At 41.4% G+C, this 15,135-nt stretch overlaps 1 protein-coding gene across 4 annotated transcripts in view; it reads left to right on the plus strand.

Moving 5' to 3' along the window:
- Positions 1 to 15,135, plus strand: part of ctbp2a (C-terminal binding protein 2a) — a 60,349-nt gene that overhangs the window by 8,749 nt on the left and 36,465 nt on the right. For 2 of the 4 annotated variants that reach the window (XM_035605637.2, XM_035605639.2), the window contains exon 2: positions 9,857 to 10,016. In XM_035605637.2, the coding sequence (XP_035461530.1) occupies positions 9,959 to 10,016 (58 nt within the window). In that variant the 5' untranslated portion in view covers positions 9,857 to 9,958. Of the gene's footprint in view, positions 1 to 2,538; positions 2,664 to 2,761; positions 2,884 to 9,856; positions 10,017 to 15,135 lie in introns of those variants that run through there. The other 2 variants (XM_035605638.2, XM_035605641.2) reach the window with 2 other exon arrangements.

The following is a 15,135-nucleotide window of genomic DNA, read 5'->3' on the forward strand; positions in this document are numbered from 1 at the left end:
GTTGTGTTTGATCAAACCATACTTAATGAAGTTCATAACTCAGTTTAACCTGTATTCCACTGAGTCAAAGTTCTTGGACTGCTTGTGTCTGTGCTCAAATGGTCAATAAGATTTTGAGTTTGTAAAGTGATGTTAAAGATATTAACCAAATTTCTTGAACTTGAATTAAGAAAAAATTAAAATGTAAGAAATAAAAAAAAATATCTAAAAAATATTAATAAATGCCGTCTTTTGTGCATTGTTTATTCTGTAAGATAAGTTTTCATATAGGCATACATAAACATCAAACATACATCTGTGAAAGTTTTGTATCTGCCTATTTTTGTTGACCAATTGTTTAAACAAGTGGGGCTCTACACTTACCAAAATTAATTTGACACATAACCCAAAATTAATTTCTCTGTTGAAATGAGTTTACGTGCCTGTGATGAGATTTGACATTTCAGTAGCCTAATGCATTAGGACTGCTTCAGGAAGCTCTCTTACAGTGTTTACACCTCTGTTTCCTCCAGAAGTGTGAAACTGTGAAGCAAAGCTCATTTGAAATAGGAGCATTTGCACTCACATCATGAACTCATCACTACAGTTAATTTGGAGTCTAATTGATTTTTACAGTTGTTGCATATGCATCAGGTGCTCAGGAGCTAAGTGGTAGAAAAAGACGGATCATCAAGTTCAACAATTAAAACGAGCACTTGCCAACCTCAACACACAAAAGTGTATCTAATTAGATTAAAACTGTTCTGAGGGGAATTTGTTGAAATCATTTACTATTTTATGTGGAGCACGTTGTATGTGTCAAGTCAGTCCTCATTAGTCATGCCCTGCATTTCTTTGAAAAAGAAATGAGACCCATCATCTTCATTTTTCAGCCATTTTTTGTCATGTTTTTTTGAGATTGCCTCTTTTTCAGTGAGTTCGTTTTGACATTTATTATTTTAGTAAGAATTTGAAGGGCTTTCTCACTGATCCCAAATTATTCCAAAGCCCTGAAATAAAAATTTCTTATTTTTTTCAGGCGGCATAAGGTTAGTTACTTTTGAGTAAATAGCGCTAGTTTGGACTTAATTATATCAGACACCTTGTCTGTTTTGTCCTGGTTTTAATGAGCTGTTAGCCGATGAAGTTGAATGTCAACAGGAAAGGTCGATTTATTACCTCAATAAAAGCATCTTAAACGCAGCCTGTCGGCTTAAGTGCCGATGGTTTTTGCGTAATTGTTTGTGTGTCTATGACTTGAGATGAGTAAACACTGTGTGTGTATGTGTTCAGTGTGCAATCTGTCAGCGTAAAGGAAAAATACCAGTATAATATTTAGAGACATGTTTACAATGCTTGTTATTCAATTCATGCGTGGGCTCTGTGTTTTCTAACTCTTCAGTGGCCTGCGTTGTAAAAAATACATAAATTGCCAATTATCCCCAGTGGAGATTTTATGCCAGACTTTGTTTTAGTTCATTAGATGTTAGGAGCTGGAGAGAGGAGGAATGTGGGCCATGTCGAAAGCCTCAGCGGGTTAGGCTAACTGGCTGCCTTGCACAATAATGTCACCATTATGCATTTCCTGGGTGACTTGAACGAATAGGCATTATAACAAAAGTATGCATTAGTCCAAGTCGGCAACTGCTGCAGTCTTGTTTTGTTTAGAGTTGAGAGGAGAGGAAGATGAAAGAGAATGTGAGAGGAGGAGGAGGGAAGGAGGGAGAGTGAAGGGGAGGTGGGGTGGTGGATGGTTCGGAGGAAAGGCGATGTAAAGGAGAAATGGGCAGTGCAAAGGACGCTATCTGCCAGAGGCTGACAGGGCACGCAGAAGGAGGTAAAAGGAGGCATGGAGATGCAGAGTGAGACTTTGAGATCGTGATGACGTTGGAGATGGAGAGGTAGAAAGAGGAGAGCTGTAATTGCCAGTGTGTATTTAGACAAGGAGGGCTGGAGGGAGAAAGAGGCTGGAAGGGAGGAGGAAGGTGTAAATCTATGGCCTGAGCGACAGCTTTACGTGACCCTCGGAGCCCCAACTATCAGATTAATGAGAGAAGAGAAACCTTAACCACCTCCTCTTCTCTGCTGCTTCTCTTTCTGCTATCTGGCACTTTCAGGAACATAAATCACAGACTCTTAAGCAGTCACTTTATGTAGCTGCTACACAATTCTTCTTAAAAATGTTGACTGTAAAATACCCCGTTCTGCACTAATGAGATTTTCATGCAATGCAGTGTCCTGTCGAAATGGCGTCTCTTACAACTCGTCCTGGTTTCTAAACCGCCTGTTAAAGGAACAAGTAGGCCTGTCACGATAACAAATTTTGCTGGACGATAAATTGTCCCAGAAATTATTGCGATAAGCGATAATATTGCCGTTTTGAGATCATTTTCAACTAATATAATGATAATGGCATAATAATGCAAGTAGGCCTACACCCTTTCAAAGATCATAAAACTTTTATTTCTAAAGAATATTTAACACTGGAACTGGAAGACTTTTTAAATATCCAAAATAAATAAACAAAACAACCAAAAAATCTTCACCACATCAAGGGATCACAAGATGCATCAAGTGCATCTTCTTGGAGGAAGTTGTTCAGCTCTGCATCAGGCTGCACTCTTTTTGGAAATGCAGCCTGGGTCTGACTGTTTTGAAGAAGGTCACTCAGCCTCTTCTTCTTGGTGGGTGCGGCAGCAGTAGGTTCATCCTCGTTTCCTCCAGCAGCTTTGCTGCAGCTCTCACCACTGGTACCTTCTCCACTTTCTTCTGGCCCTTTTAGGTCCAGTGGCTCTTGCACAAGCTGATGTTTGAAATCATCCAATGCCCCTTCCTCCTCCTCCATGCTGCCACAGTACCTTGGATCCAAGATGGTGGCCTTTCTCAGGAGGACTTGCATTGCAGGTGATCTGTATTTTTCAGTCAGTACCCTGCACATGTTTTGTTTACTACTGGCTGTCAGTGCAGTGTCATCGGGGCTTAACTGAGGACACCGTGACTTATTTTTCCCCTGAGAGGACATCTGTGAAGTCAGCCAGTGGTTTCATTGACGCGTTGATGGACTCCAACACAGAAACATCCTGCCATTTTTGGTTGAGGTGGCTATGTTTTCTGTCTTCAACCAGGACACTTCTTATGGCTGGGAGTTGCTCCAGCACCCTCTCTACCATCTTCTGCTTAGTGCCCCATCGTGTGACAACATCCTGTGGGAAAGATAATATTGTTCTTGTTCATTAGTTAGTCTATATCAACATTCCTAAACAAATACTACTTTTTACATTTCCATTATTTATCATTATTAATTTGTATGTTTGTATGTTATATTATTTTGATATGCCAGTGCATACTAAACGACTACAGTCTCAATTAGATTCTACAGGTTATTCTACAGGTCTACAGGCTACTATAAAATAAAAATAACAACTCTTTAAATATTTTGTGTTGCAAATTAAACTATCTGCCTCTGTCCAGACCATGGCACACAGCAAGATGGAGGTTGTGGCCAAAGCAATTGAGCCATGACCAGCCAAGATTCCTTATTGCAGCAACAATGTTAGCACCATTATCTGTAGTGATGCAGACTAGTTTGTGCTCATCCAGTCCCCAGAATGCTAGAGCAGACTTCAGGTTTTCTCCAAGGGTGTCAGCAGTGTGGTTATCTGGGACATAGCTGGTCTCTAAACACTTGTAGTGCAGGGTCCAGTCAGCATTTATGTAGTGTATGGTCAAGCTCATATAGGGGGTCATGTTTGAACTTGACCACATATCCGTAGTGGCAGAGTAAAATGGGATGTCTCTGATCTCCTTTAGTATGTCGTCTTTCACAATGTTTTACAGTTGTGGAATTGCCGTTTGTGAAAACGTATGTTCTCCCAGGCAATTCGCACTGGCTGTCAAATGTTTGCAGCATTCGTCGAAATGCCGGCTTTTCGGCGATACTAAAGGGCAGCATCTCTTTAGCGATGAAGCGAACTACACTGTCTGTGAGTGCGCACCATTTTGCACTGTCCTGTTTGTACTTTGTCGACCAAACGCCCCAGTGATTGTGGACTGTCGGGAAGACGTCTCATCTGTTGTGTTTTTTTTTCCCAGCTGGGAAAACTGCATCGGGTCATTATTCTTTAGGTGCAGATGTATGTTTGTTGTATTGGCGCGTTTAGTTGCTACTGCTTTACAATACCGGCTCACACAGGTTAAGTGGTTCACCACGGTCATTCGGTTTGAATCCAAAGTGCTCCCAAACGGCAGCTGTCGCGTTCGGCTTTGAAACCAATTCCATCTTTGTTTTTATTCCTCCAAATCTCAACTAGCGTTTTCTCTGGCTTGCCACTCCTCACGGTGCATGCTGCACTCTGTGTAACGCCAGGGGTCCGCCTCCCCACACAGAAGCCAATGCGGCTGACTAGTGACTGACACGACACAAGGGTTTACTCCTCATTACGCTAAGGAAGCAAGGGGGGGTCAGTCGAGACCGACGCACCGGAGTGAAAACTCTTGTCATCCAGTCTCTTTGATAGAGAGAGAGAGATACGAGGAAAACAAATGGAAGCGTTGGCTCGAGCTGTGTTCGTTTGGTGATGTCTGGAGGCGCCCGGGAGAGAAGCGGCCAGTTGTGTTGTGACATGTCAGTCCGGAATAAACGGAGACGCGGTGTTCATGCTCCAAGAGTATAAGTTCCTGAGTCTTTGTCCCTTCAAGAACATCTGTAAAGCCCTCTACACAAACAAAGCCTGCAAATGGAAATTATCGCAGCCGGCAAAATTATCGAGCTCATTTTAATTTATCATGCGATTAATTGATTTATTGCTTATCGCGACAGGCCTAGGAACAAGTCAACATTATGGCTAATTTTCTTCTCAAGAGTAAGATCAATAGAACTATCATGTCTGTATTGTAAATACAATGCTCAGGAGCAAGCAGCTAGCTTAGCTCAGCATGTAAACCTGGAAGTGGGAAAGAAAATAGCATGGCTCTGTTATCAGTATTCCTTAAGCTCATTTATTAGCATATTGCATTTCATTTGTTTAATCTGTATGAATAAATTGATAATTTAATTTAACAAACAAGGCAGGTTTAAGCAATTCAGGGGCTGCCTCCTTCAGAGAAGGCATTTGAAGACTAATTGCCTCACAGCGTCACAACTTGGCTGTCCCATTTCGACAGCTCCTTCAAACGGGGTCTACAAATGCGTCCTTCCATTCCCGACCAAAGAAAGTTGGATCCTTCCCGGGCCATCCTGTCTCAGGATTCATTGCGTGCCGGTGACAAGGCTCCCGGGCTAGCTATGCTGGCGGCCGAGCTGCAGTGAGTGCAGTGGCTCAAAGTAGCTTACATTGCAGCAATAAGGGTGGGACAAGCTGGTGACGCAAACAGGAAATCCTCCGTAGACCAGACCGTCTCATCTCAGTTGGGCCTTAGAGGTCTACGAAGTCCGTGTCCTCTGAAGGATGGGGCACCTGAATTGGGACACAGCTATTGATAGTTTGAGACTATTTGAGACTGCTCTTTGCAGTCTTTATACTAAACTAAGCTAAGATATGTGGCTACTGATGGTAGGTTCATACATATTGCACAGACATACAAATTGTATTTATCTTCTCATCTTAGTCTTGGGAAGAAGTCGAACAAGTGCATTTCCCTCAAAGAAATTCAAAAATGTTGTGTGACGGTCACACACAGACGAGACTTCAGCAAGATGTTGGTTATTTAAGATGAAAACTTGATGAAAAACAGCTTGTATCAAATTCCACAGATATTTGTGTCAAGCCTGTGAATACAAAAATGAAGCTTTATATTTACTTCATTGTGTGCCTTTTCACCTTTAGCCAAACCCACAGGTTCCTTAGTCTGGACTCTCGCTTTCACCTCTGCCTTTCTCTGTATCTGCCGTGCTATTACAAACCTGAACAAGATCTCCTGGGCCTCACGGCTTTTTATGCACTCATCGCCGCAAAAGGAATAGAATAGAATGTGTGAAAGTGGCTCTTTCACTCGAAAAATTCTCGATGTACAGGGTGTCGGATGGAGAAGCACTGTGTGAATTCATAACTCTCGGAGTGATGCAATAGCTGCAACAATGCAGTGTAATGCCTAGTGTAGTGCGGCATTCAGGGTTTTTTTGTGTCACATCTTGTTGAAATTTTTACTTCCACGTGTGTCTTTGTGCGACACAGTAGAGAAACCGTAGCAGCACATCTGCCACAATTCACAAGTGTTAAGGAGCTTGTATCTTTGAACACGACTCAACTCTGTGCCACTCATTTGTACATCGTGAGCTGCATAAAAAGAGCTTTATTTTTTCAGGGCCATCATTTTAAATTATTTGTTAGAATTAACACCCAGGCCAAAGTTTAACAGGGCAATATCACACTTCTGGAGCCCCAACATGCAAGCATACCTCTAGACCTCAAACATCAACTAGACCAAACAAGGTGCATATGCTTAATGTATAAGAGAAGATAAGAAGATCTCTTTTAGCTGGTTCTCAGGGTGATAATAAAATTTTAATGTGAAATTTAAATTTTACATTTTTACTCTCAAGAAAAGAATATGCAGAGTTGTTTTTCAAGTGACAGCGATGTATCAACATTTTTTGACAATAACTGGTATGTATGTAACGCAGGAACAACAGGCTGTTCGTTGCACGTGATACTGCAGCACAAACTGATGAACAGTACATAATTGGATGAACAATATATGTATCTTGAAAATAGTTTCATGCAGGCCTTGTTGCGTGCTGTCGGACACAGCGGAGGGTCCAACAGTGCATGAAATGCATCCCAGTAGAAAGGCAAGATATGATTAAAAAATGACATTTGCAGATTGGCTGTACTCCAGAAATGGTGCTCACAGATGTCTTTGTCATAAATCATACCATACGTTTTTTTTTCTTTTTCTCAGCTCACAAAGTCAAAATCATGGTGCAACAGAGACTGAAAAAAAAAAAAATCTGGTATCCCCATGAGTATTGCGAGGTTTGCGTCTCTTTGTTCACGATCTGACTTCTTAACATTCACAGACTTGTCACAGAACCTGTGAACATGAGCCACTCAGCCACAAGTTACACACTGCTGTGTGTGCGCTTGTGTGTGTTTTGAGCAGAATGCCCGCCCTCTACTCCGAGACAGACAATCCTTGCAGTTGTGTGTTAATGTTCTTTGTGTGTGTGACTTTCTCCTCTGTTTCTCTTCATCTCCTCCAGCGCAGAGCACATATTTTCTCCCAGGTCGGTCCCCTCATTTTTAAGTTACATAACAGCACTTAGTCAAGTAACAATCCACCAGCGATGGCGCTAAGGGCTGCAGGATAAGTGTACTTCCTCTCTGGCTCTCCTCTGGTGGAGAGCTCAAAGTTGTTGTTGACTTTCCAACCCGTTTAGCAAAGTCAACTTTTTTTCCCCCCTCTCTGGAAATGGAGTAGATCTCCTTCTTACATGAGTTAAATCTCTGGCATTAAGTCATGGAAATTAAGCTACGGGTTTTTGGTAAAATGCAGCCCTCAAACTGCGTAGGAGGCCGTTCCTCTGAGTAGTGGGGTTTTCCATCCCAACGCGTTTTTTCGTTAACAATTGCAGGTGTAGATGATGGTTACTATCATGATTGAGGGTAGTAAAGTGTGGAGGGTGCATGTCCTAAGTTACATAATATGTGATACAAAGTACAACTGATATTTAACTTATATTTTGTTTATCATAATGTATACGTTCATTCAGTGAATTGATAATAAACATGAATAACTAAATTACATGAAGTGGACAAAATGACAAAACCTCATTACAGGGCTCGATGATAAAGACAAAAATGTTATCCCAAAATTCACTCAATACTGTATATCATAAGTAAATCAAATATAAATGATCAAATGAATGTGCAGTGGAATTAATTGTGTTCCATTTTTATGATTTGTATCGTAAATTCGAATTTAAGTGACTGCTTTATATCAGAACCACTTTTAAAATGAATCAACTCATCTTGAATGCAGTTTAGACAAGTGTTTATGGCTTAAGAAAGATAACATTGTACTGTGGTAACGTCATTTTATTCTCCCCCACAACATGTTATTGTACAGCTGGATTTTTAGGAATTATTTAGTGGGCGCCTGTGAGCTTGTGGCCTTTATTGTTGCTTGTCCACTGAGGCAAATGTCAATGAAGTGAAGTCTCTATCAGAGGAGTTTATAATGACTCAATGGCCAGATGCACTCATGGCCAGTAGCATTGCCGCTCTGCAGCACAGAGTCACAGCACGTCTCCTCCGGTCTATTCATAGCCAAGGCGGTGACTCCCCCCCCCCCACACACACACACACACACACACCTCTGACCGACTGCTTCCTGGTCTCCCTCTTGCTCAATTACTCCTCCTCTGACTCCCACATAGAGGAGCTCAAAGTGTGTGTAGAATGCAGGAGTAATGGAGCCCCCCCTCCGTCCTGTCCACCTGGGAAAATGCCCCAACTGTTGTCCAGATAAAGATACAATGCGTCAAATCATTGTTCTTCCATTATTCAACCATATTGCCACGCCTGCCATCCACCTTACTAGAACATAATGGTTCTAATTTCTGTTGCAGCTCAGATATCAATATATCATCATATAAATAGTCATGTGAGAGCCATTCTCAAAGTGCAGCACTCTGGGATCAAGCCCAGAGGCCGATATGGAAAGAAATGGAGGTAGGGTTATAAATGTGAAAGAGATGTAGTTTAAATGTAGGCGGAGGATGGTGTCATACTGTACTCAATCTGTTAGAGGATGTTTTTCTAGTACTTTCCTCTCCCTTCCACCAACCAACCAACTGAGCCTTTACTCTGCTGATGCATTTATCCTCATGATTGCTGACTAACTGACCTACATTCCACGGTGTGACTCGCTGCCCTTGGACTGTGTGTGCGTTCAAGACTGCATTTCTGCATGTCATCTTGTATCTTTGTGTGTGTTCCCCTCTACCTTACTCTGTCCCCCCCCCCCCGAAAAAAAAAACAAAATATCAAAAAAGAAACGGTGCCATGTCCGGCAGTCTCCAGTGGCATCCAGTTAGACGATTGCTCTTCAGAGGACCATCACTGACGGAACATAAATGATTGTTAAAACGCCTCATTGACTCACTCACACTGTGTTTGTCTGCTTTGGGCTCTGGCTGCAGAAGTGACATTTCTTCATTACCGTAGATAAATGGTGGTCTCTGAGATGAGGCTCCCTCTACTGGAGAGTGGACTGACTTTTTTGCAAAAGCAAACTCAGTGATTCTGCCAAGGTCAGACACAGCTGGGGGCTGAATACTGTAAATAGGTTTTGTGAGGCTAGTTCAGTAAATTATGATTGTATCTTTATCTGATTTTTATCTCAAGTTATCATGATGTTAGTCGCCACAGCGACTAAAAGCTAATTTCACATCCGCAGCTTCTAATTGAGCATGAAGTTAAAAATCTGTTGAAGCCACAACTTCACCACACGACAAAACTGGTTGCAGCTCTGATCAGCAGCCTTGAATTTATTTGAAAGTTAGCAACTCTGTCATCATCAACATCGTCAACATCACTGACCCTGCATTTCATTATATTTATGTATTGCATACACCTTGTTTTTAATTAGCATACTATACACCACTGTACATGTGCCATGTACATATTGTTGTTAGTCACTTTATTAAGATTATTCTGCCACAATACAACATATGGCAGCAATTATGTAAAATACTTTTGCTTGGCCCCTGATGACTCAATCAACTAATCAGTCAGTGATAATAATTTGACAAAATAAAGTTAGCATATGGGCATAAAAAAAAGTTTTCACATGTCTAAAGTAATAGATGTATTGTGTAAACGGAATATGCATCAAACTCAGACTGACCTTTGTCCTCTACTTTGTTGAATTTCAGGTATAAGAGATCTGCCAGCTAACGTCCAGAGGTTTGGAGACTTTGAGGAGGAGAGGTGGGGAGAAGATCAAGAGAGGGGGGAGCATTTCACGGTGTGGCAGGATGGCTCTGGTCGACAAACATAAAGTGAAACGCCAGCGGCTGGACAAGATCTGCGAGGGTGAGAGAGACTTGTTGAACCTTTTCTCTCTTTTTCCTCTTTCTGTTCTTTTTGTCCATGTGGATGTGAGATACTGGCTACACATTTGCACGTCGCTGGGAAATAATTTTTTTGCCAATGTTTGTGTGTGTGTGTGTACGAGGCTGTGTATTAAATCCACAGGTTTATGATGTAAATAAGGAAAAATTCCCATGTTATATGGAGAGTATGTTTCCAACAGTATTTTAGCTTTTCAACCTGCCGCTAAAAATTCAGAGGATTGTTCTTGTAAGTGTGTTTCTGTGTGTAAAAAGGGATCCTTGGGACCAGTCGAGGCTCCAAACTTCTGCTTTGGAGGCCGTCGAGAAGCATGTGTATGTTTGTTTGTTTGTTTGTTTGTTTGTGTGTGTGTGTGTGTGTGTGTGTGTGTGTGTGTGTGTGTGTGTGTGTGTGTGTGTGTAGAGATGGTTGGTGCTTGAATGAGACTTGAGTTCCCTGTTTTTCCAGACTGCTGGAGTGATGAAGTTGGAAGTCATAACCTAAAGCACTCCTCGGAGCTCCGGGTAGAGGGTAGTGGGCCTGATTTGCGTGCAGATGTGAATATTAGTTTGTGTGTTTGTGTGCGTGTGTGTATGTGTGCGTGTGCGTGCGTGTGTGCATCTGTGTGTGCGTGAGTGGGCATGAGAACGTGCTTAGGAAAGAGAGTAAGACAGAATTTTACTTATTGTTTATTTAACCACCAACTGCAGCCATTGAATCGCAGCATGTTTGTGTGTATACGTGTGTCCACACACATGCTCACCTCATGCTCATGCACCAATGATTTTATACACTACAGGTTTTTGTCTTTCACCGAGGGTTTATTTCATCTGCCTTCTTGATAAAGTGAAATGTGTTCTGGATTTATTACCAATATTTAAAAATAAGATTAACTCTGCTAAAGCATTTGCTATTAGAGTTTGAGCCCTTTTTAATTGTACTTGTTAAAACAATGATTTATTTGTGAGCATTCTGCGCAGTGCTGCTCCCATAATATATAATCCGTAATGTACAGTAAATCTTTATAAAGGAGTCACTATGGCTCAAACATAGTACTTGTCAGATGGTTGGACAGCATCCAAAAACCTCTCGTCAAGCGCTTCAGGATGTGACGGGATGTACGATCTGATCTGAACTTCTTTGAAAAATGATGTCAATTTTTGTGTGTAAACAAATGTGTGCAAAAACCTTGAACGCATTTATTCAAGCAGAGACTGTCCTAAGTTGTCCCCATTATCCACATTGAAACATCTCACCTCTCTCTCTGGCGTTTGACCCTGCGTTCAGATCCTCCATAAACTCTTTGGACATTGTTGGACGACATGTTGAGTGTAAACTAGTTCAATTCAAGCATATACCCTGGCGTTTCCCCCTTGACCATAATATCTACCCAGGCTCTCTTCTAATGTGAACTTTCCAACCACCGTCTCAGCTGTATGTGTTTACGTGGTTTGGCCATCCGTTCTCAAAGCCCATCACTCGAACAGCCTCAGTCTGTCAAACTGATGATGGTTGGCCCGCGGCAGACTTGGGCTCATGGGAAATCTTGTTTCCCCTTAAGATAAACAATGATATTCAAAAAAAGTCACCTTAGCATTCCAAGTGGAGTGATTCGCACGAGAGGGGTTGTGTTACATGGTTGTATTTTCAGTCATTTGCATTATGTCAAATGTTAATGTGATTTTGAATGAGATATTCCTAACACATGCAAAAGAACATAGACGTTCCAGTTTCACTTAAGCTCTGAAACCATCGGATTTTCTCTGCAATATCCATTGACCTCATCAACGTTCCCATCTGCTCTTTTCTAAAGACATTTCCCGTTGAGACTGAGAAATAGAATCTAATAGATTCCTAAATGAAGCCGTGATGCTGTCTAATTCCAGCCTCGGAATTTGATCCACATGTGGCATCTCAAACCTCTTCAAACCACCCACCCTACATGGTTGGAAACACTTGGTTTCTCTCTTACACCAGAAGAATTTGTTCTCTCAAAGAACGCAATATGGTAAACATCATAAAACAATATTTTCTGATCAGTACCATTTTTGTCCCACAGACTGTGTCCGTGTCTCCCCCTGTGTTTATTAACAATGAAGTCATTCTACCAAAGAAGAGCGGGGATTTTTTTTCTTCTGGGTTCAGTTAGTCACCACAGCTGGTCTTTAAAAAAATGTGTAGAGGAGGGTGATTCACATCAAAGTTAGAAGATCAGAGGTGGGTGAATCAAGCCGTTTTCACGGTAGTGTTAAGTCTGCTCAACCATATAAAAAGGATATTTCAAAACCAGAGGCACGGGGTGTTCTGCACCATTATGTCAAAGCCACCCACTATTATCTATAAACAGAGTGTTGGGAAGGAGGCGTGAAATAGAAATCTAAGTTCACATTATGTGTATTGACAAAAACAAGAACGTTATGGAGCGATTGTGATTGTGCTGCCATCGTGGGCTGCACTTGGCAAGACAGCGAGCGAAGCCTCCCTAATCTCCATTTATCTTCCGAGGGTAACTGTATCAATCCAATACTTGTTTCACAGCAGAGTGCATTGATTGCATCTTTACTCATTGTGATGAGTGGCTAACTGAGCCATGCCTGTGGCCTCAATCGACTTTGAAACGGCTGTTGACTCCCATCAAAGAAGTCACAGTGCTGGCATGTAGAATTTACCCGAACGGTGGATGTATTTTACCATTAATGATATCTGATGTGATTCAGTGTCCTTTTGGCTTTCATGTTTCATTTTTGTGGTTTTCAAATTAGACGCGCAAGGTCAAAACTAGGGCTGCAAATCTTGTCCATCAGTTAGTTTTTTTTATGTCACTGCTGATCTTTTAAAGTTTGTCACAGAGGTGACATCCTGATGTTTGTGTTTTGTCCCACCAACAATCAACCAAAACAAACAAAGTCCAAATATATTTTAAATTACATGTGATATTAAACAGGGGAAATAAGCAAATCAACACATCTGAGAAGCTGGAAACGGAGAACTTTGGGCTTTTTTTGCTTGATAAATTACTTTGGACAGATAGTCGAAAATGGAATTTAGGTTTTCCCCAGGACATAGATTTTAGCCGAGCTGCTAAACCATACAAATCTGTGTGTATCGTGTCTTATGGTCAACAAGAGCTTCTTATTAAATATACTACATTTGTTCAAGTTTAATGTTTAATTTACAAAAATGTTGAACTGAAACTATAATGACATGGACAGAATATTAATATCCTACTGCTTTGCTAGGTAATTAACCGTTTGCTAAGATATTTTTAAAATCAAAATTGCCAAACATTAACTGATTCCAGCTTCGCTGATGTCAGGATTTGATTCCCATACAGTAGTTAACTGATTAACTGTATTTTGTAATATAAATGTTTCAACAATTTACCAGCATTTTATATGCATAACAATTAATCATTTAATCTAGAAAATCAGTAAGAATCTAAGTAATCAGTAAGAATATACAGTACACACAGTTTTCATAATGTTAGCAGTTTGATTTGTTTGATGGATTTTTAATCAATCAGTGAAGTTCATTTTAATTGATTATACTAATTACATTTATTTCTATATTAATTCTAACAGCGTTATTTAGTTTATATATTATCTGCCAAGATGTATATGATGCAACTGTTCCTTCTGCTGTGTGTTTGATTAAGTGCCAAGAGGAGTGTAACTTCAATAAGGGAGCTGTGGGAAACATCTGTTGTGAGCATCAGTTCCCATACTCCTTCTCGCATTCACCCTTTTCCTCTCTCATTCACTCTCTGACACTCTCTCTCTCTCCGTCGCCTTCTGTCCGCTCCATCTGTGTACCCAGCATGCATTGGCTTGGGCTGCAGCGCAAGTTGTTGCCATTGCTGTTTAGTCGGAGCATGCTGACTGATCCGGGCAGATATGGGACGTGAGCGGCGCTGCGACGTGAACTAGGTCGCGGCGGCAACATGTCCCTGAATGTTGAATTTTATAGGTTGTGAATCTGTGCTTGGATGCAAACACCACAAGGTGGGGTAGTGGAATTTATCATGAGAATTCCAAGTGTTTTATTTGGCACTGGAATACACGTATTAATGCTTGATAATATGTCTTGTTCTGTCATGTATGTGTACAACAGGAGGAAATGTTTAAACAGTGAGGAGTAAATAATGTGGCCAGTCAGGCTCAAATACCAGCAAATTTAGCCTGTGAATTATTCATGCAAGTTTTTTTTTTAAATAACAAACGCATCATATTAAAGAGCGAGGACAAACCGGGAGGCTGGGGAGGAAAAGAAAGGGGGTGCACTGATGTCATCCTCCCCCTGAAGGGTGGGGGCACCAACCTCTCTGCTTTCAAAGCCCACCACCACCACAGCTGGCATCCAACTCTGGTATGTGGTCATCAGAGCAGTGTCTGGGTAAGCCCCCCCCCCCGCGCACACACACACACACACACACACACCCAGGCTTGTTCCAGGCTCCTCACCAAAACCCAGGGCCCTTTATAGGCTTTGCGTAGAGGCAGGGAGGGGCACAGTTTTTTTTGGGGGGGGGGGCATCAAACTGGCATGCGTGTTTGCATTATTATTAACAGTGTCACTGCCTGTTGGATAGCATTTTCTGATGTCTACAATTTTCCTTTTCTCATGTCTAGTGTCTGTATTTGCTCAATTGTTTGAGCTGGCATGTAACTAAGCGGTCGCTGGAAGTTGGAAACGAGCTCCTGGAAAATATCTCATTTCAAAATGAACTCTCCAGCTACAACACTGAGTATTTTAATGACGTGTGGCTTTTCTGGATCAGCCTGGAGACTGGATAAAGGATGGGTCTCTTTGAGGGTGGGCAAAGGAATTCACCCGAAGGAGATGGATTATGGGTAAAGGGATCTCTCTATAACATAGCTGACATATAGGGAATTCTGGAGGATATCTGGGCTTTTGCTGCTGTGTGCAGCTAGTGCATGTATACAAGCATAATGGAAAAATACTGCGTGTAATTTCAGAATGTTAGACCAAGAAAGTAATAAGCGTGATTGTCTTTTAGATAAGTATCGGCTGCATCGCCATCAACCCCCATTTTACAGTATTATTTGCTATGGAGAATCTTTTAGAGTCAAATAATTCCACT

Source organism: Scophthalmus maximus, chromosome 10 (genome assembly GCF_022379125.1).
Source record: "Scophthalmus maximus strain ysfricsl-2021 chromosome 10, ASM2237912v1, whole genome shotgun sequence".
Lineage (NCBI taxonomy): Eukaryota > Metazoa > Chordata > Actinopteri > Pleuronectiformes > Scophthalmidae > Scophthalmus > Scophthalmus maximus.